Raw genomic sequence first — 27,843 nt, 5'->3', positions numbered from 1 at the left:
TCATTAGCAACTTGAGAGCTCTACATAATCCATACCTGCTATTAGGTTGACCAAAAAGTTTGGATGGTTCAGTAACTTCAGTTTGATTTTTGATTGTTTAAAGTCACTTCGCACAGAACATTTGAACTTGTTTTCGAATTACAGAATTTTAAGATTGACTCAAAAGTAGAAAGAGCTTCGATTCTGAAACGGTTGTTCAGAATCATTTACATCAATGTTTTACTTTCGAAAGATGAGAAATTTTATAAGCGTGGGATCATGAATTTGCCTCGAAGATATGGAAGGATTATAGAACAAAATGGAGAATGTGTTATTAAATATAGATATTTCTTTGTCTAAGAAAAATCGCTTTTCATAATCTGAACTTCTTGGCCAACACTATTCTAAACTGTGCGTATCGTTGGTACTGTGCAGTTATCGAGGTTTACTCTCTAGACCGATTTTCTTTACAATTTTAATAGAACCTAAAATCAATTTTGAATCATCTTCGACCACCTCTACGCGAACCCACCGCCTTAGGAGTACAATTTATTTTGCAACGAACTCGTAAAAGCCTGGGAACCCGATGTTCGCAGATTCGTCGAGCCAACAGAGGATCTCATTGTTTCTCCAAACATTCGAACAACGGAGTGCCATTTAATGATCCCCGCCTCGTCACATCCTCGCCCCAGGCTCTTAAATTGCACAAAGTGATCGTTGAAGCGCCGCCCACGTCTTAACTGGCTCGTCTACTCACCCTGATCGTATTAATCTGCAATTTGCATACCTCGCCCCATTCAGTTGCTTTCTGTTCCTTCATCCGCGACCGTTGAACCAGCTCCAATCATCGATAACACCGATTATCGGGTTAGGAAACAGGGTGGCCAATGGGGAAACTAGAATGGGCGTATACAAAGGCATCGAAACTCTTCAAGCTTGCAAGTATTTCACTAATAGTACAATTTTAATTCGTGTTTTTAATTGATTTCACATCCTTTTTTCTACTTTCTTGTAGTTTTTTTAATGGGGATCTATTATTTTTCAATGATAACTCTTTGAGTCCTCCACTTTTTCACGTACTTGGCGTAATTTTTTTATACTTTTTTGAGGTTTTTTATGTGATTTTAACGTACGCCACTTTCAAACGCACGGTTCCCAGGTAGCCAACGCTCTTTAACGCAGCGCAATAACCGATAGATATTTTTATTCTTGTGAAAAAAAAACGGTCACCCATCTTTTACCCGCACCCCGCGTAAAAATTAATACCCGAAGTTTGCTGAATTTACTTGCAAATTAAATTACGCACCGACTCAACTTCAGTGATACGGAGTTGTAACAAGACGATGATGAGACCATGAATCGAGCATTATATTCGATACGTCCTTAACGTTTATGAAGGCTATAAAGCGGTAAACCCGGCATTAAAGTCTCCAGGTTATGCATCCGAGTGCACATGATTAGGTCTCGCGTCTCGAATTTGGGTCAGCCGAGTGGTCCCCCCTACAGAAAGCACATTGTCAGCACTGAGAGTGTGCAGCATGAAATCACCAGGTTCTATTACGTTGTATTAGCGAATCGATGCCATTCCAGGGTCACGATTAGCTGCGAACACACTGTTATTTTTATTGGTACGTGTTACGCAACATTTGTGGCAAATTGTATCGAAATATTCGAATAATCGTACTGTTAAAACTATTAGACGTATTTCTTCGTTGCTTGCTAGTAATCATAGCGCTCTCTTAATATCGAATGAAATAAAAATAGATGCTTCTCAGTACCAACACTGGCGGAAGCAACACAGGTTTCAATTACCGAGGGAAAAGTTCTGTCAGAAAACAAGATGATCGATATTTTTCCGACCCATACTCCGAATCTTCCCAAAGAATCGTGATTCTATTTTCTTTCTAAAACGTTTAAAGGTAACTTTCCTGGCGGAAACAATCCAGATTTCAATTACCAAGGGGACAATTCTGTCACCAAACGAGGTGATCGATATTTCTCCGACCCATACTCCGAATCTATCCAAAGTATTGTGATTCTATTTTCTTTCTAATACGTTTAAAAGTAATTTTCCTGGCGGATCCATAGTCGATTAGCCCATGACTGTCATAAATTCCCTCGATGGGGAACGGTACAACCAGCCACGGGGAATAGTAGAATTGCTCCGCGAAGAGGGATCAGAAATAGAAGCGGGGCCGACGGACGCCGGCAGGTTCTCGTTCCGCATTACCCGTACGTGAGGACGATCGAGAGGAGCACGTGAGGTCTCCTCTTGACCTCACTTTCTAGAATCCTTTAAGTATATGGCGCCTTCGACTCCACGGCTCGTTTATCCATTATCGATGAACGAACGGCGCTTCCCTGACACACGACGTGTCTCTACTAACCGAGATACCGGGCCCCTGTACAGATTGTTCGTGACAGATGGGGGCTCGCTGTCAAACGGCCACGGAGACTCGTTAAAGTAGAACGTCCGCTTGATTCGTCTCACGGAAGTCGCGGCACGTGAGGAGCAGTTTTTGCCTCGTACCAAAATGGTGGACGTGGCTTCTTACGGGGACCACTTGGGTGTCCTCCGCTCCTGAGGACAGCGGTCGCGGTATACGGAATGGAACGCGTTTCGCGGAGGCACGGGGTGTTTCTGGAAATCGTGTATCTCTGTAAACGGTCGCAGGAAGAGGCCCAGGCGTTGTCTTCATAATGCAGGTTCGCTGTTCTTACCTACGGGTCCCACGAACGGTTGATTTTGGGGGGGTAAGGGGGATATTCCTGGTTGCGATTGCGTCGAGTGGAACTGCGTGGCGAAATGTTAGATTTCGCAGACATGATGTAATTGAGTTTCAAATTAGTAAAGCTTTGAATTAATTAAGCTTCGAAACAGTTGAGCTTCGAATTAGTTAAGCTTCGAGTTAGATGACGTACGAATTAGTTAAGCACCGAGTTAGTTCAGCTACGAATAAGTTAAACTTCGAATTAATTAAATTTCGAATTAGTTCAGCTTCGAATTAATTGAATGTCAAACAAGTAAAGCAAGTAAAGCCACAGAGATTCGAACCCACGATCCTCGAATCCATACTCGACCACTTTTCCCACACGACCAATCCCGCACCCCACGATTCGTGTTCTCGTTTGACTCCATCTTCTTGCGTATAGGAGGCGCGGACACTCCGCTCGACTACATCTCTCCACATTCTCTACAACGTAAATCCAAGTTAAAAAAGAAATTTCACGATAGTACGTGAATAGTACTCGAAGCTTCACAGTCCAAATACGAATAATCGACTCCTAAACCCCGAGATTGTTCGCTCCTGGATATCGAAACACAACTTACGATCTTTTTCAACATTCCCAGCTCCTCCGCGTTTACCATCCTACGAATCTAAGTAAAATAATCGCGGTGTTGCAGATCTGGCCCAGATCCGAGCCCTGGTGGAGTCTACGGGGATGCTGGGAGGCTCTACCTGCCCGTCCTGCGAGATGCCGTTCGACAAAGGGAAGAAACGCAGGCTGATCGACTCCTGCGGCCACGAGCGTTGCTATTCCTGCCTGTTCCGCAGCGAGGCCTGCCCGTTGTGCCTGCACGCCGACTTCAACGACGACGACGGCTTGGAGGGACCCTTCAGGGACGGGTTCACCGGCTCTTCGGGGCCCATGTCCATCCTCGCGCCCACGGATGGCTGGGTGGATGAGTCATCGACGGTGAACTCTCTCTGCGGCAGCCCCAGACCCCGCACGAAAGTCACCACGAGAGCCAATCTTCCGTCACGAGTCATGCACGTAAGCATCATCATCGTCGTCGTCGAATAACGCTTTCCTGCTTGGGGGGGGGATTCTCGACGGCTCTTCAACGGCACTCTCGAGCCTCGTGGAACGTCTAGAGCGTTTGCCAACTATTGTTCGACGAGGTTGACGTGCTGACGAAGGACCTGGCGACGCGTTACGAATCGATTCGGAATGATATTTCGTGGATGGACGGGGAACTGGAGTACACCCAGCCCATGTTCTTCGCGTGGTTCAGAATGTAAAGTCATCCTTGAAATTTGGGAAAATAGAAATGGTTATACTTGTGGATGTAGATTTGAATACCTTATGAATGGTTGAATGTGTATTTAATATTTAGGAGGAATAGATGAATTAATAATATAAATGATTATGGTTGTAGGCATAGATTTGTTGAATACCTTGCAAATGGTTGAATACGAATTTAATATTTGGGAGAAATGTATTAGTAGTAGCTCTTATGGAAGATGATGAGTCTGCGAAAGAAATTGGTTCTATTAGTGTTTGAAGATGAATTTTGTGGTTCAGAATGTAAAGTCATCCTTGAAATTTGGGAAAATAGAAATGGTTTTACTTGTAGATGCAGATTTGACTACCTTGCGAGTGGTTGGATATGTATTTAATATTCAGGAGGAATGTATTAATAGTAGGTCTTATAGAACATAAAGAGTCTGCAAGAGAAATTTGTTCTATTAGTGTTTAAAGACGACTTTTGTACTTCACAATGTAAAGTCATTCTTGAAACTTGGAAAAATATAAATAATTATGCCTGTAGTCTCGTGTCCCTAGCATTGAATCGCTCATAATTTTCTTCTCCAGCAACGAGACGGAGATGAAAGTGTCTCTTCCATGGCGAAGGGTCTGAAGAACAAGCCACCAGCCCTTCCGGAGTCCTCCGCGTCTCAGGGCCGACAGAAGCTTCAAATGATGACCCAGAGTACGTAGCAATTGACACACCCTAATTAACTTTAGTGCTTTATATCCACCATCTCGCACTTAATCTCACGCGAAACGTACTGATCGGAAACGTACTCACGTCCCCCTTCGTACTAATCTCTAACGCAAAAATGACTTCGCAGGTTGCCCCACGCCTCCGAATCAAAGGAAAAGGTTTTTCCTGAATCCGAAGGTACTCAGGAGCTCGTTCGTCAATCAAAGGTCGTCCAGGCGAGGGGCGTCGTCCCCCGAGCCAGCCACGAACGACAATCCCTCGGCCCTGTCAGGTAAGCCATACCTCGAATTCCACGAAACATAGTTCTACATAGAAAATAGACTAGACCACGGACGCTGGAGCCGGCTTGAGTTTTATTAACATTGACACCTGCACGCACACGCAGTTTGGATGGCCTCGTCTTGGGAGGGGAAGTCAAGATGGCCGGGTGTAGTGCTGGGGAAAATCAAATCCTTGTGGAGCAACAGCCAAGGGACAGCCAACGATGGGCTGAACCAGCTGATCGACTCGAGGAGCAAAGTTACAGGCAGGGAGACATCTTAGAATCGAGTGTGCATTACCGTGTTCAGAGTTGATCGCTGGCTGCTTGATAGTTGAGGGTGATCGAAAGATCCTTCGAAACTGACCACTTGCTCTTTCTCTCTCTCTCTCTCTCTGTTTCTCGATCTAGCACACAGGCTTTTCCTTTCTTCACACTCGTAGTAGAGCACTGATCATCGAGTTTGAAGCAGACCTGAGCATTTTTGAGATTGTATTATTTGAAATATTGCGTCGAATCGGAAACTATTAGGTTGGCCAAAAAGTCGTTCGGATTTTAAGGAGTAACACCACTGTAGAGGCTGAAAAGAAAGGCCTATCTTTGATGATTAATTTTGAGAGTATCCCAAAAAGAATATGATCTCTTTTTACAGGGTGTATTTAACACATATTGAAGTATAAACAAAAATTGTTGTTTTATAATTTTAGTATAAAATGACAACCACAAAGCGAGTCTTCAAAATTGACTTTCTCTCGTTTTCTCGTTGTGTATAAAATTTGGAACAAACAACAACAATTTTTATAACCTACATGCTATTGGCTATAAAAGTACGTAGGGTTTTTTTTTAAATCAAATATTGTAGAAATAACGCACTAACCAATTTTTTGTTTAGTCAAAGAAATTTATTAACTCTGTAACGTATCGTCCATTTTGTTCTACGATCTTTCCCCATCTTTTGGCCAAATTCGTGATTCCAGATACGTAAAAGTCCTCGAGTCAATAACTATTCGAACTGGAGAGACGAACATCACCACGAACCAAATGAACCTTTCGGCCGATCGAATATTTCGTTTCCTTACTAATTAAAATTTGCCCAGGTTTGGCTCTAAGCATGCCTTATCGGTTATCGTTGTCAGCAACCGCGTGTGGTGTGACTTGCGCACGAATCTCCCGTTCTAAATACGTTTTCCTCCGCGAGAACGAGACCAGGTCTCCGAGGTTACAGCGTACGCGCAAAACTTCGTTGTTCCACACGATTTAGGTAGATGCTTGAGACGTTTCGTTCCCAAGGTAACCCTCAAAGAGGATCCTGCATCGTGACGATATGTGTGTGTGTTCTGTGTCGACTGCATCCATCGCGAGAACCATCCTCCACCGTCGCTAAAGCCAGACATTCTCTTTGCAGACGACGAGGGGGGCTGCGTGAAGCCTCTGTCCTCGAAGACGCGGAAGTCGTCGCAGTCCGACCTGTACATGAGACTGGGACTCCTCCTAGGTTCCAATCACTCAAGAACGAACAGCAGCGTGGACGCGGGAGACCTACCCTGCGTTCCGAATCGTTCCGGCGTCGGTCCGGCTTGTCAGTCCAGGGTTCCTATTCAAGGTCACGATAGCTCAGCAGCTTCGTTCAGCAGCCTCACCAGCTTCGAGACGCAAACCCTAGCTTCGACGAACACCAGTCCCGTCTCCACGTTGACCGGAACCTCCAGTGAAGCCGAAGCTGCAGCCGCGTTGAGATGTCCGGTGAAACCCAAGACGAAGGTCAAGGGGAAGAGCAAGTCCAGGGACTGCGACAGCGCCGGAAGCCTTGCGTCCATCTCCACGTCGGTTTCCGCCTCCACGTCTATGTCCATGTCCATGTCCGTCTCCGTTTCGGGCCTATCGAACGGCAGCTCGAGTCCTCTGAGTCCTAGAAGACATTCCGTCAACGCCTCGCAGGCTGGCCAACCGGACGAACTTGGCCAGTTCAAGAATCGACGATCCTGCGCCAGGAGGTCCGCCAGGGCTGCAAACGTCAAGGCTGCTGTCGACGCCAAATGTAACTTTCTTTCTTCTAGATCGGGGATGGCCAACCCAAATAAGCTCGCGGAGCACTTTCGAAATGCATCAACTTCGCGGGCCACGCATAAAATTATCTATCCTCATATTAGATTTAGACCCATTATAGACATTCTTTTCCTCTTGGCATTTTTCGACCGTGTTTCGTGAAAACTTTCTGGCACGCAATATTGTTTTAAAATCAAAGTTAATTGTTTCTGAAAATTTCGACAGCTAATTTATGAATATATAGATGCAGAATTAATGTACTTCTTTAATACATTGGTTTTCACTACTTTGGCCATTATAAAGTAGATATATTTTGTAAAAGTGTGATGAATCTCGCGGACCGCGGGTTGGCCACCCCTGTTCTAGATCTTCTACATCTTGTACATCTTCTACATCTTCTAGATCTTCCACCTCCTCTTTCGTCCGATATTCCAGACGTTCAACGGAAATATTTTAATTTCCAGTGCGTTTTATGCAACACCATGCAACGCAGCTGACCCTGAAGCCACTGTTCTTCGAGGTACCTCTCCTGGAAACGGATCCCCTCTTCACAGGTCGCCAGTGGTTGCTCCAAGAGGTCGAGTCCGTGGTGAACGGCTCCAGTCCAGGCGTGTTGATCTCAGGCTCGCCTGGAACAGGAAAGACCGCACTGGTTCTGCAACTGGTGGAGCACAGTTGCTTCGGACGGAGGAGGGAGCAGCTTCCGTCGGAGATCACCGAGGAACCCGAAGATAAAGAAAAGACTGGCGCCTCTGCGTTGCACGCTGGCATCCTCAACACGAACGAAAAGGTGAGTCGGAATGAAATTCTTCTTTTTCTTTTGTTTCTTTCATTTTATAAGGCCCCAGTTTTATAATCTGTTTTGCATTTATTGTTGTGCCTATTGATTCAGGCTTGTTGTAATTCACCAGTCTTGCACATACAGTCAGTCCGATAAATATCACTAGTTTACAAAATAAAAAAGAAATGTACATTCGATGCACACAATTTTTGTCTTATGTATTTTGACCTGCTAAACTCGAAAATCGCAATGAAAAATTTTTCTGTGGATAGGTCTTTTTATATGAATTTTTGAATATTTTTTCGACTTTTTTCTGAGATACCTTCACATTTTAGACCATATTTCGAGTTCGAAACAACTTCCATCAGAGGCTAACTCCTTGGTGGTTTTTCAGGTTCGAGAACTGGCGTCCCACGTGGTGGCGTATCACTTCTGCCAAGCAGATAACAACAGTACCTGCCTGGTGCCCGATCTGATCCACTCGTTGGCCGCCCAACTCTGCCAAGCGCCGCAACTCATCTCCTACAGGGAGTACTTGCTCTCCGAGCCTCACATTCAGGGCTCCCTGTCGCAAAGGGAGTGCACCGTGGATCCTGACCTCGCACTCTCGAGGGGTATCATCGAGCCCCTGGCCACGCTCAAGAAGACCAACAGACTGCCTGAGACTAACATGGTAGGTTTAAAGGACGAGACCTGATAAGGACGAGACTCGGGGATTTGATGAGACTGACACTAGAATTCAGGATGCTTTGAATCACGAAGGAACGTTGCAAGTTTCTTCTGCAGAATTTGAAGCTTTTACTGTTGTTAGATTTCGAGTATCTGTAGGGATAGTTCACGTTTCACTTGGCTGAGTCTAAAGATGCTCCAAGGCAACCCTTTTCTGTTGCGATTCGTTGTCAGTTACCTCAGACCTGGAAGAAAGGAGACTCGAGGGACTTAATGAAACTACTCGTCAGGATGTTTTGAAGCCCTAAAGGACATTGCAAATTTCTTCAGCAGAATTTGAAGCTTTCGCAGTTGTCCACCTGTGGTCACTAGTCCTGAGTCTAAAGATGTTCCGCTACTCTGTATACATAAGAAAAGCAACCCTTTCTTTCAGAACTCAATTGCTCCTTGCCTTGTCAAACTTACTTCCCCACTCCGCGTCATCTACATAAACTCTAGAGACGTCTCAACATTTCCAAACTCCAGTCTCTGACCCCACAAATATTCTATTTCGAATCCCACCCCGTTTTCTCAGTCACTCGTCACTCTGTTCGTTCTCTAGGTGATACTAATCGACGCCGTCTGCGAGGCGGAGTACCACAGACCGGACCGAGGCGACACGATAGCGTCCTTCCTCACGCGACACGCGCCCAACTTCCCTAGCTGGCTGAAGATCATCTGTACAGTGCGAACGCAGCTCCTGGAGTGCGCCAAGCAGCTACCCTACACGAGGGTGTCGTTGGACAAGACCTCGAACGACAGCCTCGCCAGCAACGTCACGAAGGACCTGTCCGACTATATTGGCTACAGGCTGGCCCAGAGCCCGGCGATCCAGACGAATGTGACCGCGTCGGTGAACGGAAAGGCGGAATCGTCGTGCAGCGCCAACCAGACACGATTCGCCTCGCATCTGCTCTCGCTGGCCAGAGGCAGCTTTCTCTTCGCGAAGCTGACGCTCGATCTTATCGAGAGCGGACACTTGGTAGCTAAATCTGCGAGCTACAAGGTGAGCGCAATAGTATCCGTACATCTCGCTTTCACGTTAGATAAGAGGATAACTGGGTTGCATGCTGGAGAAGAGATGAGATGTTTGGGTTAATGGTTGAATATGTATTTAATATTTAGGAGGAATAGGTGAATTAGTAATACAAATGATTATGTTTTTGGACGTAGATTTGTTGAATACCTTGCAAATGGTTGAATGTGTATTTAATATTTAGGAGGAATAGATGAATTAATAATATAAATGATTATATTTGTGGACGTAGATTTGTTGAATACCTTGCAAATGGTTGAATGTGTATTTAATATTTAGGAGGAATGTATTAATAGTAATTCTTATAGAAGATGAAGGGTCAGTAAGGGAAGTTCGTTCTATTAAGATTTGAAGACGATTTTTGTTGTTCAGAATGCAAAGCCATCCTTGAAAATTAGAAAAACAGATATGATTCTGCTTGTGGACGTACATTTGAATACCTTATGATAGGTTGAATATGTATTTAATATTTAGGAGGAATAAATGTGTTAATAATATAAATGATTATGTTTGTAAGCATAGATTTGTTGCATACCTTGCAAATGGTTGAATATGTATTTAATATTTAGGAGGAATGTATTAATAGTAGTTCTTATAAAACATAAAGAGTCTGCAAAGGAAATTGGTTCAATTAGTGTTTGAAGACGATTATTATAGTTCAGAATATAAAATCATCCTGAAAACTATCGTTTCAGGTCCTGCCAGTGTCCCTGGCGCAGATCTTCCAGCTGCACTTCAATCTCAGATTCCCCACCGCCACGTCCTTCGACAAGGTTCAACCTCTGTTGGGTGTCTGTCTGGCTGCCCTGTACCCTCTGACCCTGCCAGAGATCTTCTACTCGGTGAACTCCCTGAACACGGACCGCTTCGTTTCGTGGGAGGACTTTCTACAGAGATTCAAGGTAAGCTTCTCTTCACCCACCGTATTCATTTCCATAGTTCTACGGTTCCTCGAGTGTCCATTAAACGATCGTTCTAATCATCCGTTTCATTGTTCCCTTTCCGCTGCTGATCAGTCGATCGCGTAAGTCTCGCCTGCGTCTCTCCAATCTAATACACTCTTTCGTCACGGTATCCGCCCATTCCTTGTACAAACGCAATGTTCTTTATCAGATGCTCTCTGGATTCCTCGTGAAACGGCTGGACAACACGTACATGTTCTTCCACCCGTCGTTCAGGGAGTGGTTGATGAGAAGGGATGAGGGAGAGTCGACCAAGTTCCTCTGCGACCTGAGGCTGGGTCACGCCGCGATCGCCTACAGGCTTTCCCGCCTTCAGGCACCGTTGGACGGCGATAAAGCGCTGGAACTGGGTCATCACATACTGAAGGCACACGTTTACAGAGGCGTTGCTCCGTGCTGGCCTTCGCGTGATTTACAGGTAACCACCTGCTCCCCATTTGCATACGAGAAACATCGTTTCGTCGATCCACGCGATTGCAAAACGGTTTCACACCTCTTCCGCAGGCGATCTGGTTGGCGTCGTCGTCGGAGTGCGTCTCCTCCGCGCTGTGCACGCTTCGAAACATCTACAGCCCGAACGTGAAGGTCTCGAGGTTGCTTTTGCTGGCAGGAGCATCCCCGAACCACATCACGGAGTATTTAGGCAACGCCCCGGCTCTTTGTATGTACGCTCACGAGGGTTCCGTCGAGATGGTGTCGCTGTTGTTGGAGTTTGGGGCTGACGTCGAGCTGACCAACAGCCAGGGCTGCACGGCTCTGTCTCTGGCGGCTGCTCGTGGTCACTGCGACGTGGTCAGACGGTGAGGAAAACGTACCAATATGATAGAGGTCGTCGCACGTCTTTATGCTTTTACATTTTAAACGATCCTGGAAAGGTGATGAAGGGACAGTGAAGGAAATTAGCCCTTTGCGTTCGAGGCATCTTTCTATAGAATCAAATCCAGTCAATTTTTATAATAAATTTCTGTGATACCAAAAACTCTACTTCGAAGAAAAACATCTACAAACGTTCACGACTCAATATAGTATTATTTTCATTCATAATTAGTTGTATTCTGATGTAAGTGAATTTGAAATTGTACGTTCACAAAATCACTTTTAAATTACATATGTCGCCCTAGAGGCGCCACCCGAGCGCAAAGGGTTCGTTCAGCTTTAAATTAATTGAGTGTCAAATTAGTAAAGCTTTGAATTAATTAAGCTTCGGGTTAGATGACGTACGAATTAGTTAAGTTCCGAGTTAGTTCAACTACGAATTAGTTTAGCTTCGAGTTAATTCAGTGTAAAATAAGTAAAGCTTTGAATTAATTAAGCTTCGGGTTAGATGACGTACGAATTAGTTAAGTTCCGAGTTAGTTCAACTACGAATTAGTTTAGCTTCGAGTTAATTCAGTGTGAAATTAGTAAAGCTTCGAATTAGTTAAGCTCCGAGTTGGTTGAGCTACGAATTAGTTAAGCTTCGAATTAATTAAGCTTCGAATCAGTTGAGCTTCGAATTAGTTCAGCTTAAATTCCCTGGCAGTGGTTTTCCGCCTAAACATCGACCGACAAACGTCCCCAAAGGCTCAGTTTCCGGCAGAGCCAGCCCCAAGTCCCTACCTCAATAGTACCTATAATCACTCTCGTTGTCTTTATGCTTCGAAACTAACGAGCATATTCCTCCCAAGGTTGGCGGCCGCTGGAGCGTCTCTGGGACACACGGACATGGCTGGACAATGTCCTCTGGTCCACGCAGCAAGGCACGGAAGGTTATCCGTGGTTGGTTACCTCTTGGCCTGCGACTGGCTCGTTCCAAACGCTGAAAACGAGCCGGAGAACACTCAGGACATAAGCAGAGAGGAAGCCGCCCAACAGGCTGTCGTGGCTGCCTCGGCCCAAGGTCACGAGTCCATCGTGGAATATCTGTTAGACATGGCAGAAGTGATCGTGGATCGTCCGGACACCTTAATCGGCGAAACTGCTTTGACCATCGCCGCTGCAAACGGTTCCACGGCTACCATTTCCGCGCTGCTAGCGCGTGGAGCGAGTCCGACTGCTGTGAACGCTAAGGGACTGTCCCCTCTGATGCTGGCTGCGAGGGAGGGACACTGGGGCACCGCTGAGAGACTCTTGCAAGGTTTGTTTATCGTTTGTTGAGTTGGGCATCGAATTTAGAGGGAGAGAGAACTGAGATGTCAATGTTCAATACAGGTACCCTGTCCAGCAGTACGGACACCATCTTGGACGACGCTGTGTTGCTCCTGGACCAACGAGACCCTGCTGGACGAACAGCCCTGATGCTGGCAGCTTCAGAAGGCCACACAAACTTGATCGAATTGTTCCTTGATAAAGGATCCATCCTGGAGGGCAGGGACAAGGAAGGACTCACTGCCCTCTGCTGGGCCTGCGTGAGGGGGAGGCTGGCTGCTGTGCAGAATTTCATCGATCGCGGCGCGGATGTTAACACTAGCGACAACACTGGCAGGACTCCTTTGGATTTAGCTGCGTTCCAGGTATAAGAATTGGAGTCTAAACGGAAAATAAGGCGGCTTCGAATTAGTTAAGCTTCGAATTGATGGACGAATTAGTTCAGCTTCGAATTAATTCAGTGTCAAATTAATAAAGCTTCGGGTTAGATGACGTACGAATTAGTTAAGCTCCGAGTTAGTTTGGCTACGAATAAGTTAAACGTCGAATTAATTAAGTTTCGAATCAATGGAGCTTCGAATTAATTCAGTGTCAAATTAGTAAAGCTCTGAATTAGTTAAACTTCGACTATAGTCATTTTCAAAATCTACACATAAGACTATTTAAAAATCTGCATACAAGGCACAAAGATTCGATCCCACGATCCTCGAATCCACACTCGACCACTTTTCCTACACGACCAATCCCGCACCCTACGATTCGTGTTCTCGTTTGACTTCCATCTTCTTGAGTATGGAACCACGAATACTACGCAATCTTTTGATGTAACTATCTCCTCTGACCAACGCCCCTAATTTCTAACAAAGTGCGTACTTGAAATTCAAAGATATCTGATACATTCCTTCCTCGATTTCCTTAAACACCAAACGGTCGCCTAATCTGACCGTGAATATTTTCCCAGGGCAATCCGAAGCTCGTGCAGCTGTTGCTCGAGAAAGGAGCAGCCGTAGAGCACGTCGATCTCCACGGAATGCGACCTTTGGATCGAGCTATCGCGTGTCGTAACATACCCGTGGTGCAGTGCTTCCTGCGTCGCGGCGCCAAGCTCGGACCAGCCACATGGGCGATGGCGGCCGGCAAGCCCGACGTTCTCCTGATACTCTTGAACAAACTCCTCGAGGACGGGAACGTGCTCTACCGGAAGAACAGACTGAAGGAGGCGTCGCACAGGTACGCCTACGCCCTCAGGAAATTCCCAGCGTCCCCTGAGGAGGACTGCCAGGGACAGGAGCAGGGTCACGTGGTGCTGCAACTGCAAACGTTTGCGCAACTCCGGCTGAATTTCTTGCTCAACCTCAGTCGATGCAAGCGCAAGATGAATGTAAGTGCTCGTTGAAATGAAAGCTCATGGCATATCCCAGAGTTTTGCAGAATTTCTTCGTAAAGTATTGTTACAGATTTTATGCATTTATGTGTACTTATGCAAGACGAAATAATAATATTATTATTGTATTAATTGCAGAATATGTTATTATTAATATACATATATATTAGAGTAATTAGAGTACATCGTGCTTCAATCGCATTGCAATTGACACTGGAATGTATTCTCGTGGTATATTCCAAAGTTCAGCAAAATTACTTCCTGAATTATCATTACGAATTCAGTTAGATTTTTCGAGATATCACGAATTTTTAAGTTGCAATCTAAGAAAAATTAAATGTAACCGAATAACGTACTTCAATTAGCACAACTCTGGCATACTTTGCCGCTACTTGAATTGTAAAAGAGCCTGTGAAGAACGTAGCTTACTTTGGCGGCCATATTTGGTTCTGGACCTGTAACACCGCAAACATTGAAGTGCACCCATTCAGAGCGTCATCTTCTTGCAGGAATGTGCGGAAGCAATCGAGCTCGCTGACGAGGCTCTGAAAGTTCGCCCGGTGTCGTACGAGGCTTTTTACGCGAGGGCAAAAGCTCGCGTGGACTCGGATTTGTTGGAGGACGCTCTGTCCGACGTCCACGAGGCTCTTCAAATGGCGCCACCGCAGAATCGACAGGATCGACGCGTCCTGGTCGCCCTGAGGGACGAGATAGTCTCTCGACTGGACGGAGCTGGAACCGTCAAGAGTGACTCCGCCAGCAGATCCAGGCTTCGAGCGTCTGTGGACACCCTCACCGAGTTGTAATCTTTACTGTTCCCCTTGTAAACGACTCGAACATTTTTAGGGTAGCCCCTCCTCTGTCAGGAGAATTACCACTTTTGTTCCAGTGACCTCCGAACGTTCTCGACGCGCTTCGTTTGTCTCTCTCGTATTTTTTTGGCGATCTTGAAACGAACGCGAAAGAGATGAAGTTCGGAGCTATTTCTGAACGACACAGGTTGTCCTGTTGAAACGTATTCCTGCGAAAGATATTCCTTTCCTTGAGTCTTCTGCAACGCGAAGACGAGGTTTCGACGTCTTTAATTCGTATGCAATCGCATTGCATGATCGTGTAAGGTTTTTGTACGATGTTCAGAGTTTAATATATATATATATATACATTTCTCTTTCTATATATATATATAGTATAAATATATATAAATATTTGTATTATATTACGCGTATGAAAATTGGTTTCTAGTGTCGTTGTAATTTAATGAAAGTTATTTAATTCTGTTTCTTTCTCACTCTTTCTCTCAGTATTTCTTTTTCAACGTGAGCCATCGCGTGCACGTATGTATATGTAAAGATACAAATGAAGACAAAAAAAAACACACACACACACACAAATGTAACGCGCGACAGTGTCGTTCGTCGAAGAGGAGCGTCGATATATTCCACAGTTAGAGAATCGAACCGATAGAGAACACTGATCATATTTATAATGCATTCGCTTGCCACGCATTTAATACACCTATTCCTCTGTAACCTGTTCGATAAAGTGTCGCGATCCAATCGTCGACCACGTGTTCGACTTATTTTTATTATCATAGGAAAGCCTGCAGCGAACTTGGGTGGGCTTTTTGGTTACAGTTGCGACGTTGTTTGTCTCTGCCTTGGAGCATTGATGTCCGAGATAAACGAACTTTTTATCGAAAATTGTTTTTTCTTTACCTTCAACTCTCGATCCTCGTATTTACCTCTTTCATTCTCCTTTCGTGTGTCGTTGATTTTCTTTTTAATCGTTCTTTCGTTATACCTTTATCTTACAATGACAGACACAGATTTCATCGACACTAGTTTCGACCAGCGCTGGTTTCGATCGACACGAATATTGACTGTGATATCAGAATTAATGTAAGAACCTGAAATGGGGAGTAGCTGAGACGATTCTGAACCACAATTTCCTTTGAAAAAATGTCGGATGGTGCTTCGTTTTTGAATTATTAACAAGAAACCACCGACCAATCACAGCGCGCGCTTAGTCGCGAGAGCATAGGCTCGAGCCAGGATTGGCTGGCTACGCCAGGTTGCGGCGCTACTCACGCGCTGTGATTGGTCGGTGATTTTTCGTTAATAATTCAAAAATGAAGCCTCTGCCAACATTTTTCCAAAGGAAATTGTCGTTCAGAATCGTCTCAGCTACCACCCATTTCCGGTTCTTGCATTAATTCTGGGACACCCTGTATATTTTCTGTACTGTTCAATTACGAAGAATGTTTATTTGTTTAATTAATTGGCGTCTGTGACTTCTGTTCGACGAAATCTGCATCAATAAAGTCTGTGCCGGTAATTTCTATGGGTCTCGAATGAAATGCATAACTCTCCACTTCGTTCAACTCTTCTTTATTGTTCCGAATCATCGAACGTCTTTTTCGTTCGCGAGGGCCCGGCCGAGGCCCCCTAAGTGGTGTACATCGATTAGAGAGAATTCGTAAGGTGCGTTATGGATACATGAAGACATATATTCGCATAAGTGACGGCAATCCCCCGGTATCAGACATCTTGAAGAAAAAGAACGCTTAATCTCGGAAGTAACATCGACGACAATTCTTATCGGAAAAACGTCCATAGAAAATAGGCTAGAAGGGAATACACAGCTCTCCGAGTGTTCTTTTCTCTGTTATTACGTTTAACAATAAAGCGGGCACGCTGCCGCTCTCGCAAGCTTGTCTTCCGTTACAGTTCGCCCGAGTATCTCCGAGAGTTAGTACCAAGTTACGGATTTTGGTCACGAACCCGCCGCCGTCGCGCCGACAGCCACGTTTAAGTACACTTTAATCGTTTACGTATATATTGTAAATGTAAGAATAACCGGAAATATCTCAAGCCTCGCGTGATCACAAATTCGATTTTCGTATACTCCAATCGCCAGCTGCGAACGTTCGCGATATTAAAAACACACCCATGTTAATAACCGCTCAGCGACCTTGAGCGGCCGATATCTACCGCCTGGACTCGGCGTTTGTACCACGTTCGTTCTTATATCGATTACAGACAGCGTACGAGAGAATATCAGAGACTCGAAACGATTAACGAGCTGCGGATGCAACGTGGTCGATATTTCGTAAGAAGCACCTCTGTAACGGATAGAATACTTTACATTATTTGTGTTTGCGACCCTGTGAATTGTGTGTACGGTCGGGTTCACGGAAACCCGGGAGATACGAGCGACACCGGCGAATGGAGACTTCGAGAAGCCTCTACTGCGCACGTACCTTGCGCAGAAGCGACGTCGCGCGATTCGTTTGATTCGCTGGCGACGCTGGAGCCTCCAAAGGGTTCTCGTTCACCCAGAAGTATGTACATTACGTGGAAAGTAGCATTCTCAGGCTTGGATCGCACCAGGTAACGTTTGCACTGTTCGCGATTCGTTTATCACCGCAGGAAAATTGTCCACGGAACTGCACTGACCCGTTTCCCAGTTCGCTCACTCGCGTCACCCTAACTCGACGATCAACTGGAACGAGAGCGATCGAGTCGCGTATAGACAACGGACGCAACAAGTGGTGTCTCGTGGAAAACGCCTGAAAATCGATCGCCTTCGCGACGATGACCCAACTGACGTGTCGCGAGATACAAAATGAATAGAAAACTTACCGTTACGTTCTTATACAAAAATTAACGTTACGAGAAATTGTAGCGCGAAAAGTAGCGCGTGAATTTTGTTTAGAAAGCAACTTAACGCACGAAGAGTGGCCATCGAGAATCGAACATTTCCGATATATTTGTGTAAATGCGACTTAATTGACCGGTTTTACGCGACCAGGGTAACCCACGGAATTTATAACGTTGGTCTCTTAAATTTTTGCGAGCTAAGATGATCGCATAAAATTAAGTCACGTCTGCACACATATTTCGAGAATGTTCGTGGATTCGTTTCTCTATTAGAGTCGACCACCTTCCAGATATAAGGAGCCGGAAGCGAGAGTGTCGCGTTTCAACGTTTCCTGTTAAAATCTCGGCGCGTGTGCAAAGCTTAGAGTAGCTTAAAATGAAGCCTGATTCACGACGTCCCTCGGGCTACTGTTCGTCCTGTTCATGCTACCCTTTCTTCGTCGCAGTACTCTCCTAATCACCAGCTTCTGGACCCAATGGTACGTGGACGTACGGTCTCAATATTGGATTGTACTTTCGAGTAATTAGTGAAAGGTTAATATACTTTTACGATTATAAAAGATAGAAGTTTACACGAGAATAAGTGACTGCGACATACGAACCCGTACAATTGAGTCAGTTGAATACAGTAGTGGTAGCCTCAATTTCGTGAGAAGATGGCGGACCACTTGAAGAAGTAATAACCAGATTATGTTTAAAGGCTCTTTACCAAAAGCCTCGTAGCATCATTCGGCGTTTCTGTTACGCGACAACTAGAAGGACACCTTAAAGAAAAGGTAGCACGAATCGAACCGTGTGTCTCAGCTTCGCTAGATGTAAAAATATTTTTCAGAAGAAAAATGTTTCGACAGACAGTTGCCCAGCAGACGTAACGTTAATCTTCGCTATAGCAAGCCCGCGAATGGCGTCCTGGAACCACCGTTAGGTTTCCAAGTCGTTATCGCGAAGAACAACTCGTGAAACCCTTCATGTTCCCTCATGTCGAGACGTTGAGGTCGCCGAGATCCCCTGAAGAGGATTCCTCGGTGCGTTCGATGGGTCTTCGTCGTTCGGCGTTGATGGTCAGCGGTGTCGTTCAGCGAGCTGCGACGCTAGGAAGAACGCCAGTGAAGCAACGCAACGAAGACGCGTTCGTTTCATGTGAAGTGCGTGGACGGGACAACAGAGTGTCGAATACATCGCAGGAGCACGCGATCGGGGGCTAGTGGCCCTTGTAGGTGTCCTTGTTTTGGTAGCCTTGCACGTAGCCGGACTGGTCGGGAAGGTCCTTGCGACCAGCGATCCCCTTGCCCTTTCCGGTTTCGTCGAACCGTTGCTTGTGGGAGCCGGTGTACTTGCTGACGTCTGTCAGCCTGTCCACGGTCGAGGCCGCTTTTCCCACCTGGAGATTGTTTATTTATTAAATGGATCGAATCTCATTGTTGATTGTTGATATAAAGCAGGAGTGGCCGACCCGCGGCCCGCCTTGAACATTTTTGCGGCCCGCGAGATTCGTCACACTTTTACAAGATGCAGCGACTCACCAAAGTATTTGAATACTTAGTACGAAATACTTTATTAATTATGATAGGTGTATTATATAACATTTACTGAAATATTATTAACACTGCCAGGAGGCACGACTCTGCAGATTATATAGGTAAAGTTTCAAACAAATCGAAATATATAAACAATAGATTTGAATTATTTCTTGTAAATATCTAAGTAAGGAAGCTTCAGATTGCAAAACGGTAATGGACTTTTCGATTTCATTTTGCTCCATAAATTAACCTTTATTAAATTAATCAAGACGAGTAATCAATTAATCAATTAATCAAAACGAGTTAAATCGCATGAGCTTATTGTTAATGAGTTAATGAGTTAATAAGTTAACTCGTATTGAGCTCTTTCCTATTTAAAAAGCTCGTACGATGTAATTCGTCTAAAGCACGACAAGAAGAAAATAATTTGACGAGTATACTCGCGCAGAGTACCAAAAAGGTTAATCCCAAGGAAAATGTTTCTTTTTTATTTTAAAGCGCCAAAAATATTACAACAAAAACTATGAAATTAATAGAAAAACCCATTTGCAGATTAGCCAACCTCTTCAGGCTTGACTGAACTCGTCAAGCCTAATCTAGGAATCGTACAAAACCTAATTTCTATCGATTCCTATTCTAACTATTCGAAGAACATAAACAGTGAATATCTCGCGTTTCCTTCAAGGACATCATTTTTTCCAAGTACTGTCATTGAAGCAATCATGGAAACTTTAATTAAAAAAAAAAAAACTTCTGAATCGTCCTTGAAGACTCTCGCAAGTATCGTTTGCGAACTATTGGCCTAATTAACGTGTAGATTCCGATGCTCGCGACATGTGGGCGACGGGAATCGCCTATTAAAGATTTATTGCCGCTGTCTATAAGTTGAGACCCGTAAATCTCCGCTGTCGATAACGCGATGGACGAGGTCGCGAAAGGCGTACTACTTTTGACTGGAATTAATTCATGAAATCGTGGGCGAAGCTTACGGGTATCGATTGACGTCTACGCGATGTCTCAACCACGATATCGTGTGTTGCGTGCAACTCTAATTCTCGAGGGCAAACAATGAAGTAACGTGACACTTTCGCTAATTGTGAACTGCTTTCATACAATTCTCTGAGGAAATTCTCTGAGGAAATTCTCTGAGGAAATTTTGCTAGATGAAACAACGCTGTTTTCCATAATTTGCTTAAGTAAATAATTCGGAATTAATTGAGAATATGGTTTTCGTACAATTCTCCGAGGAAATTTGGAAAGATAATTGTTTGGAGTAGAGAGTTGGAGACGGTTGTTCGAAGATACTTACCCCTGAAGCACCAGTCACTCCGGGTGGTCCACAGTGCGCCATCTTCTTCTTCATCTCCGTCAAGTCTACCTTCTTGCTCTTGGCCAACTCCTCTAGGAAGGCTTTGTACTGCTCCACTCCCAGCTTCGTGGATCTACCCATGAAAATAATCTAATTATTCAATTATTTATTTTGATATTCTTAATGTAACTGGATGGAATCATTGCTGGTATTCTGTTTTGTGTGCTTAGAGTGCTTACTGAGAGCTACTTAACTATTCGCCCTTATGTATTGCAAACTTTACCGATACTTTTTCTTACAAACATCTCTTTTTGCCCTAATGTCTTATTTGTTCCATTTTTTCCATATTACGCCCTAGGCTTTTCGATATTTTATATTTGTTAGCCAACCCTAACCCAATCTTGAGAAACTGACCTTTTATTTTATTTTATTTTATTTACCTTGCTGGTATCTTTAATCCATCGTAAGAGATAAATTCGAATTCTTTAAGAATCTCTGTCTCATCAATGATAGAATTACATTACTTTCTCTTTAAATATTGTAGTATAACTTGAATTTTTTGTATATACCGAAGAGGACTGAAAACATTGGAATTTTATATGAAAAATTATTTGAACAATTTCTCGACAGCAATTTCCAGTTTAATACGGTGGTCACCAGGTAGCCACCCTTTCTCACTAGCGAATGAAGTCTAAATTTTCCAAGAGAAAATCAAGAGATTGAAAATCAAACTCAGTAAAAAGCTTTTCTTCGTTAGCACCCCTTGTATTCCAGTATCTCGTATCTATCTATTTGTCCCTGTCTCTATCCATGCTTCAATCATAAAAGTTGAGCGATACTACTAAAAAATATCCAGCATCGAAACATTCCTCGTTTAACTAAAATTCGTGACATCCTTCCGAAGACCGTTCCGAGTTACTAACTTGTGCTTCTTGAAGTAAATCCCCGTGTCCGTGGTGGTGATCTTCTTTCCATCGATCACCTTCGCCTGCTTCATCCACTTATCGCTCTGACTGAGGGTGATCAGCTTCCCGTCGCTTTTCGGATCGCCGAATTTCGAGAACGCCTTGAAGCTAGACAGGAAGGTGCCAGGCTGCGTGGCGCCCGGGCTGCTGGGCGAGCTTCCTGTCTCGTCCTCGATCTTCAGGTTCGCCGTTTTGTTCGTCACCTCCGTGGATTCCTCATCGGCGTGGTTTTTCTCCGGCTTGGCCTCGTTTTTTCCACCCTCGGCATCGTTTTTATCGACGTTGTTTTGCTGTACCTTCTCGGTCTCGGTGTCGGTCTTTTCAGCTTGCATCCTTGCGCCTGAAATTGCCAATTCGAAACCTGTCAGCCGGATAAAAGCAGCGTGGGAATGCAGGAAATCGTTATAAGGGTTCGCTCTATCTGACCTAGATTTGGGGTGGCATTCATTCGAGGAAATATGCGGATTGTCGTTTTTATTTATACGAGGATTTAAATTGAGGGTTACTCGTGGTTACGGGTGAATTAATAATCAGTGCACTCCTTGGTTCGTTTAAATATCACAGACTGACAGAAATATAAACGTTTATCATTGTCACGGCTAGATTGTCACTGCAGATGTTTATGCACGATACTTACTGTAAATGAAAATACAGAGACATGTATGAGGATGTGCATAAAATGCAAGAATATAAAGAATATCGACAATAAAGTACATATTATAATGTTTAGAGGATAAGATATACTTTTATTTTATAAATTTATTTAAAGTAAGTCTCGATTCTTTATCTTAATCTGTAATAATATGAATTTGCATAAATATGGACGCCATGTCCAGGGCAATTAAATATGAAGCAACTTGAAAAAATTAATTTTAGCCTCCAGCCATTAATACCTGAATGTCCGGTAGGATAAATAAAATAAGAATAACGCGAACGAATAAATAAGTGTCCCGAGAAAGTAATCTCGTATTCCGAAGTTTCCGATTCGCCACGAAAAGAGATTCGACCCCACGGGAAGTTTTACGGTTATCGGCGTTTCGCACCCTTCCTGCTGAAGCTTTCACAGCGTATCAAGGGAAGTTTACGGGCGCCGAAATCTTCTTGGATGGAAAGTAACGCGATACTAGCGTGTCAGGGTCAAGTTTAAGCGGGGAATGGATTACTATGTGAAACGTGTAGGTGCACCGTTCGCGCTATTAGCATCCGACGGACACGTCGATGACGTTTTGAGGTCGACTAACGCGAGCTATCGATTGATTAGCGTAATACCCGTAGGCGACCCCCTGAAATCGACGATGAAGTTTTAAGGGGTTAGTCGCAGTCAGGAAAATGAAAACGGACACTTTCTTGTTTTTTTTTTAGATATTAAATAACAATTTCTATGAATGAAATGTAAATATGTTACAAAGTATGTCTTGAAGAATTATAAAAGAATTTTTGTTTTAAAAAAAGGTTAATTCATTTCGTCATAACAGGCGATGACGTGAATGGCCATTTGGTTTGCAGTGAGGAAGATTCCTTCAAACTGGTGCACCTGAAAACAAAACTAAAGATAGATTTAGAGAATATATTAGACTAACGGGCCGCTGATCGAAGGATGTTTTATTTTCTTATATGCTTTTCTTTTTATTCTCTATTTAATCATTTAATTTTATAATGAAAATTGAACTTCAACTTTAAATGTACGTCACTTTGTTTTAAATTAATTGTTTCCAAAATCCTTCGTTCAGGGACCCGTTAGTCTAATATATTCTCAAAATCTACCTTTATTTTTGTTTTCAGGTATACCAGTTTGGAGAAATCTTGCTCACCGCAAACAAAATGGCCACCCATACCATCGCCTATTACGACGAAATCAATTAACCTTTTTTTAAAACAAAAATTTGTTTATAGTACTTTAAGATATATTTTGTCATATATATTTAAATTTCATTGATACAAATTATTATTTAATACCTTAAAAAAAAACACACAAGAAACTGTCCGTTTTCATTTACCTGACTGCAACTAACCCCTTATGAAAAAATCGATGGTCGTTCGTTCGGGTTCCTCTCCGATCAACTTTCTGCTTAGATCACGACGGACACGCCCTATTTAAGTAATTGCCTGACACGCAGGATAGTATCGAGAAAAGTTTCGAATCTGGTAGAATGGTTTCTCACTCGGTTCCCATTTTGATGAGTATCGACCACGAGATATCTACTCGTGGCGAAATCTACGGGCCACCGACGATAAGATTCTTCCATTGTTGTTTATTCACTGAATGGCATTGTGCCCACCTGATCTATTGTCACAGATGTAGGATTCGAGGCAACAATGGAGAACTCCAGCTATGATTCAACTTTGTACCCCACGGGGAAGGAGTATTCCCTGTTCAATTATTTCACTGCTCCAGTCTTCTCGAGACCTCGGTAGGCTTGTTAAAATAATATAAATTGAAGGATCGAGAGACTTTTTTTTATACCTCTATAGAAGCTCATTGTTTGGGAAAAGATAGCTTCATTTATTTATTTTGGAAATTATTCAATTGATACTATTGCAAACGTTTTACTGAAGATAAGGAGTATTACCTGTTCAATTATTTCACTACTCCAGTCTTCTCGAGACCTCGGTAGGCTTGTTAAAATAATATAAATTGAAGGATCGAGAGACTTTTTTTTATACCTCTATAGGAGCTCATTGTTTGGGAAAAGATAGCTTCATTTATTTATTTTGGAAATTATTCAATTGATACTATTGTAAAGGTTCTACTGAAGATAATAAGACTCTAAGAGTTCATCGTCGATTTTCCAATTCCTCGTCATCATGCGTCAGCAGCGATGATGGCATATTCGCACATTGCGCTACTCACGTGATTGAGAATTTACATCATCCGATCCTAGACACGCGGCAATCTACTCAAATCGATCGTTCATTTTTCATTCGTCCAAGGACGGGAACTGTCGCGTTACAATTTCATGGTTGTGAATACGATATCTCTGGAAAATCAACCTCCGATCTGGTTGGTGAGATTGGAGGTATTGTGTTGCATGCTGCGACGTTTAAAGCCTGCGATTATGCTAATCGGTTGAAGGGATTACGTTTAGGATGAGATTCAGATTCGGGAATCGGAATCGTTTGGAGTAGATTTCTCCAGAGTAGACTCCACGAAAGTAAATTCTTCTAGAGGTGGGTCAGTAGAGCAGACTCCATGAGAGTAAACTCTTCTAAAGTAGACTCAGTAGTGTAGACTTCATGAGAGCAGACTCTTCTATAGAGTAAACTTCGGTATAGTTGACTTCAATAGAGTAAACTCCATGAGAGTAAACTCTTCTAGTGTAGTTTTCAATAGAGTAGACTCTAATAGAGTTCAGTAGAGTAGACTCTAATAGATGTCAGTAGAGTAGACTCTAATAGATGTCAGTAGAGCAGATTCCAATAGAATAGAATCTTCTAGAGTAGAATCTTCAAGAGTAGATTTCTCTTAAGTAAACTCCAGTAGAGTAGACTCCAATGGAGCAGACTCTATGATAATAAACTCTTCTATGTAGAATAGATGTCAGTAGAGTAGACTCCAATAGAGTAAACTTCAGTAGAATAGAATCTCCGAGAGTAGATTTCTCTAGATTAAACTCCAGTAGAGTAGACTTCAATAGAGTAGACTTCTCCACAACCGCCGAATTTCTCCAATATGTCACATTTAAATCAAACTACAGCAATACTGCAATATTTACAATGTATAACAAACTATATTTTTAAAGAGTGTTACACAACAGTCACAGATACCGAAAATGATTTGAATCGCAGGTGAGTCGACTTCGAACGATTACGAACGGCGGAAGGCCATTGGATAGGCGATGTTGTTTCATGACTATAAATAGAGATTACGACTACTGCGTGTTAACGCAATTAGCAAGGAACAGGAAGCATGGGACCGATTAAGTAATACCGATCAGGTGTCCAAACGCCGCGATGGTAGGGTAGAGTGTGTACACGTTGCGACAGTGTCTCCTATGTTTGCATAAATTTTTAATCCGTGTAAATATTTGTCTTTCGATGACGGGCACACCTGGACGTCGAAATCATTGAAATGGCAATTATTATTACCATCTCACGATTCATGTCCTAGGTTAGTGTTCGATGAACTACCAAGACGTTCGTATAAATTAAAAAGTATAAACATTATTGTAACATCATAATTAATATATCATTTTATGATTAGAAAAAGGTACCTTAAAATAAGCTTCTAATCTATTAAGAATAGATTCTACTCTATCATCGATACTAAGGAATAATAAACAATCGAAACCGTGATATTTACGATTACAATCACGCCACACTTTTGTCGAGTTTACAAGATTATTGTCTCGTAAGTACGCGAGCCAACAAAATGGATAAGCCCCGACATCAACAGGCACTCCATAAAGCGTACGTTGTACTTCATACTTCATGCAGTATTTAATTGTCCATGAAACTTTCAGCAACGCTGATCTGCAATTCTTACTTATTTCTTGTTTCCTTCTGTTTATGGCTCAGAAGAGAAACGAGTATTTAAATCAACCAGCAGAAACTTCTGCAGAATAGACTCCTCTAGAGTAGACTCGTCTGAAATAAGTATAAGTACTCATCTTATTATGGCTCTAGACTCTGATCGAGTTGTCTCCTCTGAGCTAATCTTTAATAGAGTAGCTCTCCTCAGAATAGACTCTTCTAGAAGAGACTCATCTAGAATCGACCCGTCTGGATTCGACACATCCAGTGTAGTAGACTCCTCTACAGCGATGGACTACTCTAGAGTAGCACTCTAATCGAGTAGACTCCTCTAAAATAAACCCCAGTACCAAACCAGAAAACATATAAAAATATCACATATTTTAAAAATTAATTTCCAAAGATAAAAAATTAATTCCTCCTCCTCCAAAAAAAAGAAAACTTAATTTGAAACTACTCGTTCCACTAAACAATTCTCACTGTTTTCAACTCACTTCTAGAGGAGACTCATCTAAAATCGACCCGTCTGGATTCGACACCTCCAGAGTAGTAGACTCCTCTACAGCGATGGACTACTCTAGAGTAGTACTCCTCTAAAATAAACCCCAGTATCACGCCAGAAAACATTTAAAAATATCGCATACTTTAAAAATTAATTGTCAAAAGTAAACAATTAATCCCCACCCTCCAAAAGAAAAATTAATTTCAAATTACTCATTCCGCTAAACAATTCTCACTGTTTTCAACTCACCAAAACCGCAGGTTCCCGGAGAAGAAATCGAAACCCTGGGAGCTAATTGCGTCTAATGGCTACGAATCAGGAGAAACAGCTGGGGAATCAATGCTGCGCCATATCTCCTCGATATTTCAACGTTTCGCCCGCCCTCAACGGAAGCTGTCGACGCAAACCGTAGAACTTCGAACGGATTCAACAACTATTTACGAAGAATTAGGCGGAAAGTTTGCGAACCTGTCGCGACAGAGGAAGAGAAAGAACACCGAGGCGCGCTTTGTGTACGAGTCGGAAAACTGTTGAACGCGCGTTTCAGGAAGGATTCTGTGCCGCAAGGCGCATGTGTTATATCGATCTCCCCGTTCAGGGAGCACGCAGTCACCCTCCCAATATATCTTTGAAACTGCGTTTCACCCCTCGCTGCAGCCAAAATGAGAGCCGCGGGGGTCCGAGTCCAACTACTCGTCGACTCCATCGCGAAAACGAAACGATACGAATATTCTAACGAAGCTACCATCGTAATCTCTATTCCAGCACGGTCGTCCCACTTTCATCGAAAAATTAGGCTGGTCCCGGACCCGAGGACGCGAGCAGGAATTAATTCACCCCCGGGCAACTTTAATTATCGATCCGGTGAATGGCGTCGGAGCTGATAGGACATTTTGAGTGAGCTTTCAAAGGAGGTTACTATTCCGTATTCCATTCCTTTTTAAACATTCTGAAACGATCCATTAAAAGCTCGGGTGATCTGCGTTGCTGTCTAGTCGCATTACTTTTCAGTTGAGTTGTGTTCATATACGGTCAGTCGCACAAGTATTCGAACCTCCCGTATTTATTAAAGAAATTTGTTTAATTTAGGTGAGTGCTTCATGTCCCCAAATAAATTTGTAATTGTAAATATATACTTTATATATAGTGCATATAAACGCTCATAGACGGTCAGTCGCACAAGTATTCGTACCCTCTATATTTATTAAAAAAATTTGTTTAATTTAGGTGAATGCTTCATGTCCCCAAATAAATTTGTAATTGTAAATATATACTTTATATACAGTACATATAAACGGTCATATACGGTCAGTCCCTCATGTATTCGTACCCTCTATATTTATTAAAGAAATTTGTTTAATTTAAATGAATGCTTCATGTTCCCAAATAAATTCGTAATTGTAG

At 43.2% G+C, this 27,843-nt stretch overlaps 2 protein-coding genes across 6 annotated transcripts in view; one reads left to right on the top strand and one right to left on the bottom strand.

The window, feature by feature from the left end:
• LOC128874602 (protein TANC2) overlaps positions 1 to 17,919 on the top strand; it is a 72,510-nt gene extending 54,591 nt beyond the window's left edge. For 2 of the 3 annotated variants that reach the window (XM_054119476.1, XM_054119477.1), the window contains exons 2-16: positions 3,386 to 3,756; positions 4,579 to 4,696; positions 4,839 to 4,982; positions 5,097 to 5,237; positions 6,376 to 7,008; positions 7,481 to 7,806; positions 8,192 to 8,470; positions 9,068 to 9,511; positions 10,237 to 10,443; positions 10,655 to 10,921; positions 11,008 to 11,303; positions 12,171 to 12,619; positions 12,694 to 12,995; positions 13,592 to 14,011; positions 14,524 to 17,919. In XM_054119476.1, coding sequence (XP_053975451.1) covers positions 3,386 to 3,756; positions 4,579 to 4,696; positions 4,839 to 4,982; positions 5,097 to 5,237; positions 6,376 to 7,008; positions 7,481 to 7,806; positions 8,192 to 8,470; positions 9,068 to 9,511; positions 10,237 to 10,443; positions 10,655 to 10,921; positions 11,008 to 11,303; positions 12,171 to 12,619; positions 12,694 to 12,995; positions 13,592 to 14,011; positions 14,524 to 14,820 — 4,694 coding nt within the window. In that variant the 3' untranslated portion in view covers positions 14,821 to 17,919. The remainder of the gene's footprint in view (positions 1 to 3,385; positions 3,757 to 4,578; positions 4,697 to 4,838; positions 4,983 to 5,096; positions 5,238 to 6,375; positions 7,009 to 7,480; positions 7,807 to 8,191; positions 8,471 to 9,067; positions 9,512 to 10,236; positions 10,444 to 10,654; positions 10,922 to 11,007; positions 11,304 to 12,170; positions 12,620 to 12,693; positions 12,996 to 13,591; positions 14,012 to 14,523) is intronic. The other variant, XM_054119480.1, reaches the window with a different exon arrangement.
• The window catches only part of LOC128874603 (tubulin polymerization-promoting protein homolog), a 13,401-nt gene continuing 1,943 nt past the window's right edge, over positions 16,386 to 27,843 (bottom strand). For 2 of the 3 annotated variants that reach the window (XM_054119481.1, XM_054119483.1), the window contains exons 2-4: positions 21,426 to 21,807; positions 20,503 to 20,635; positions 16,386 to 19,054 (exon numbers count right to left, since the gene is read on the bottom strand). In XM_054119481.1, coding sequence (XP_053975456.1) covers positions 18,875 to 19,054; positions 20,503 to 20,635; positions 21,426 to 21,799 — 687 coding nt within the window. In that variant the 5' untranslated portion in view covers positions 21,800 to 21,807 and the 3' untranslated portion in view covers positions 16,386 to 18,874. Of the gene's footprint in view, positions 19,055 to 20,502; positions 20,636 to 21,425; positions 21,808 to 26,688; positions 26,944 to 27,843 lie in introns of those variants that run through there. The other variant, XM_054119482.1, reaches the window with a different exon arrangement.

The sequence above is a fragment of the Hylaeus volcanicus genome, chromosome 4, assembly GCF_026283585.1.
Source record: "Hylaeus volcanicus isolate JK05 chromosome 4, UHH_iyHylVolc1.0_haploid, whole genome shotgun sequence".
Lineage (NCBI taxonomy): Eukaryota > Metazoa > Arthropoda > Insecta > Hymenoptera > Colletidae > Hylaeus > Hylaeus volcanicus.
The sequence above is the reverse complement of the archived record's forward strand: the minus strand, read 5'-3'. Positions and strand labels throughout refer to the sequence as shown.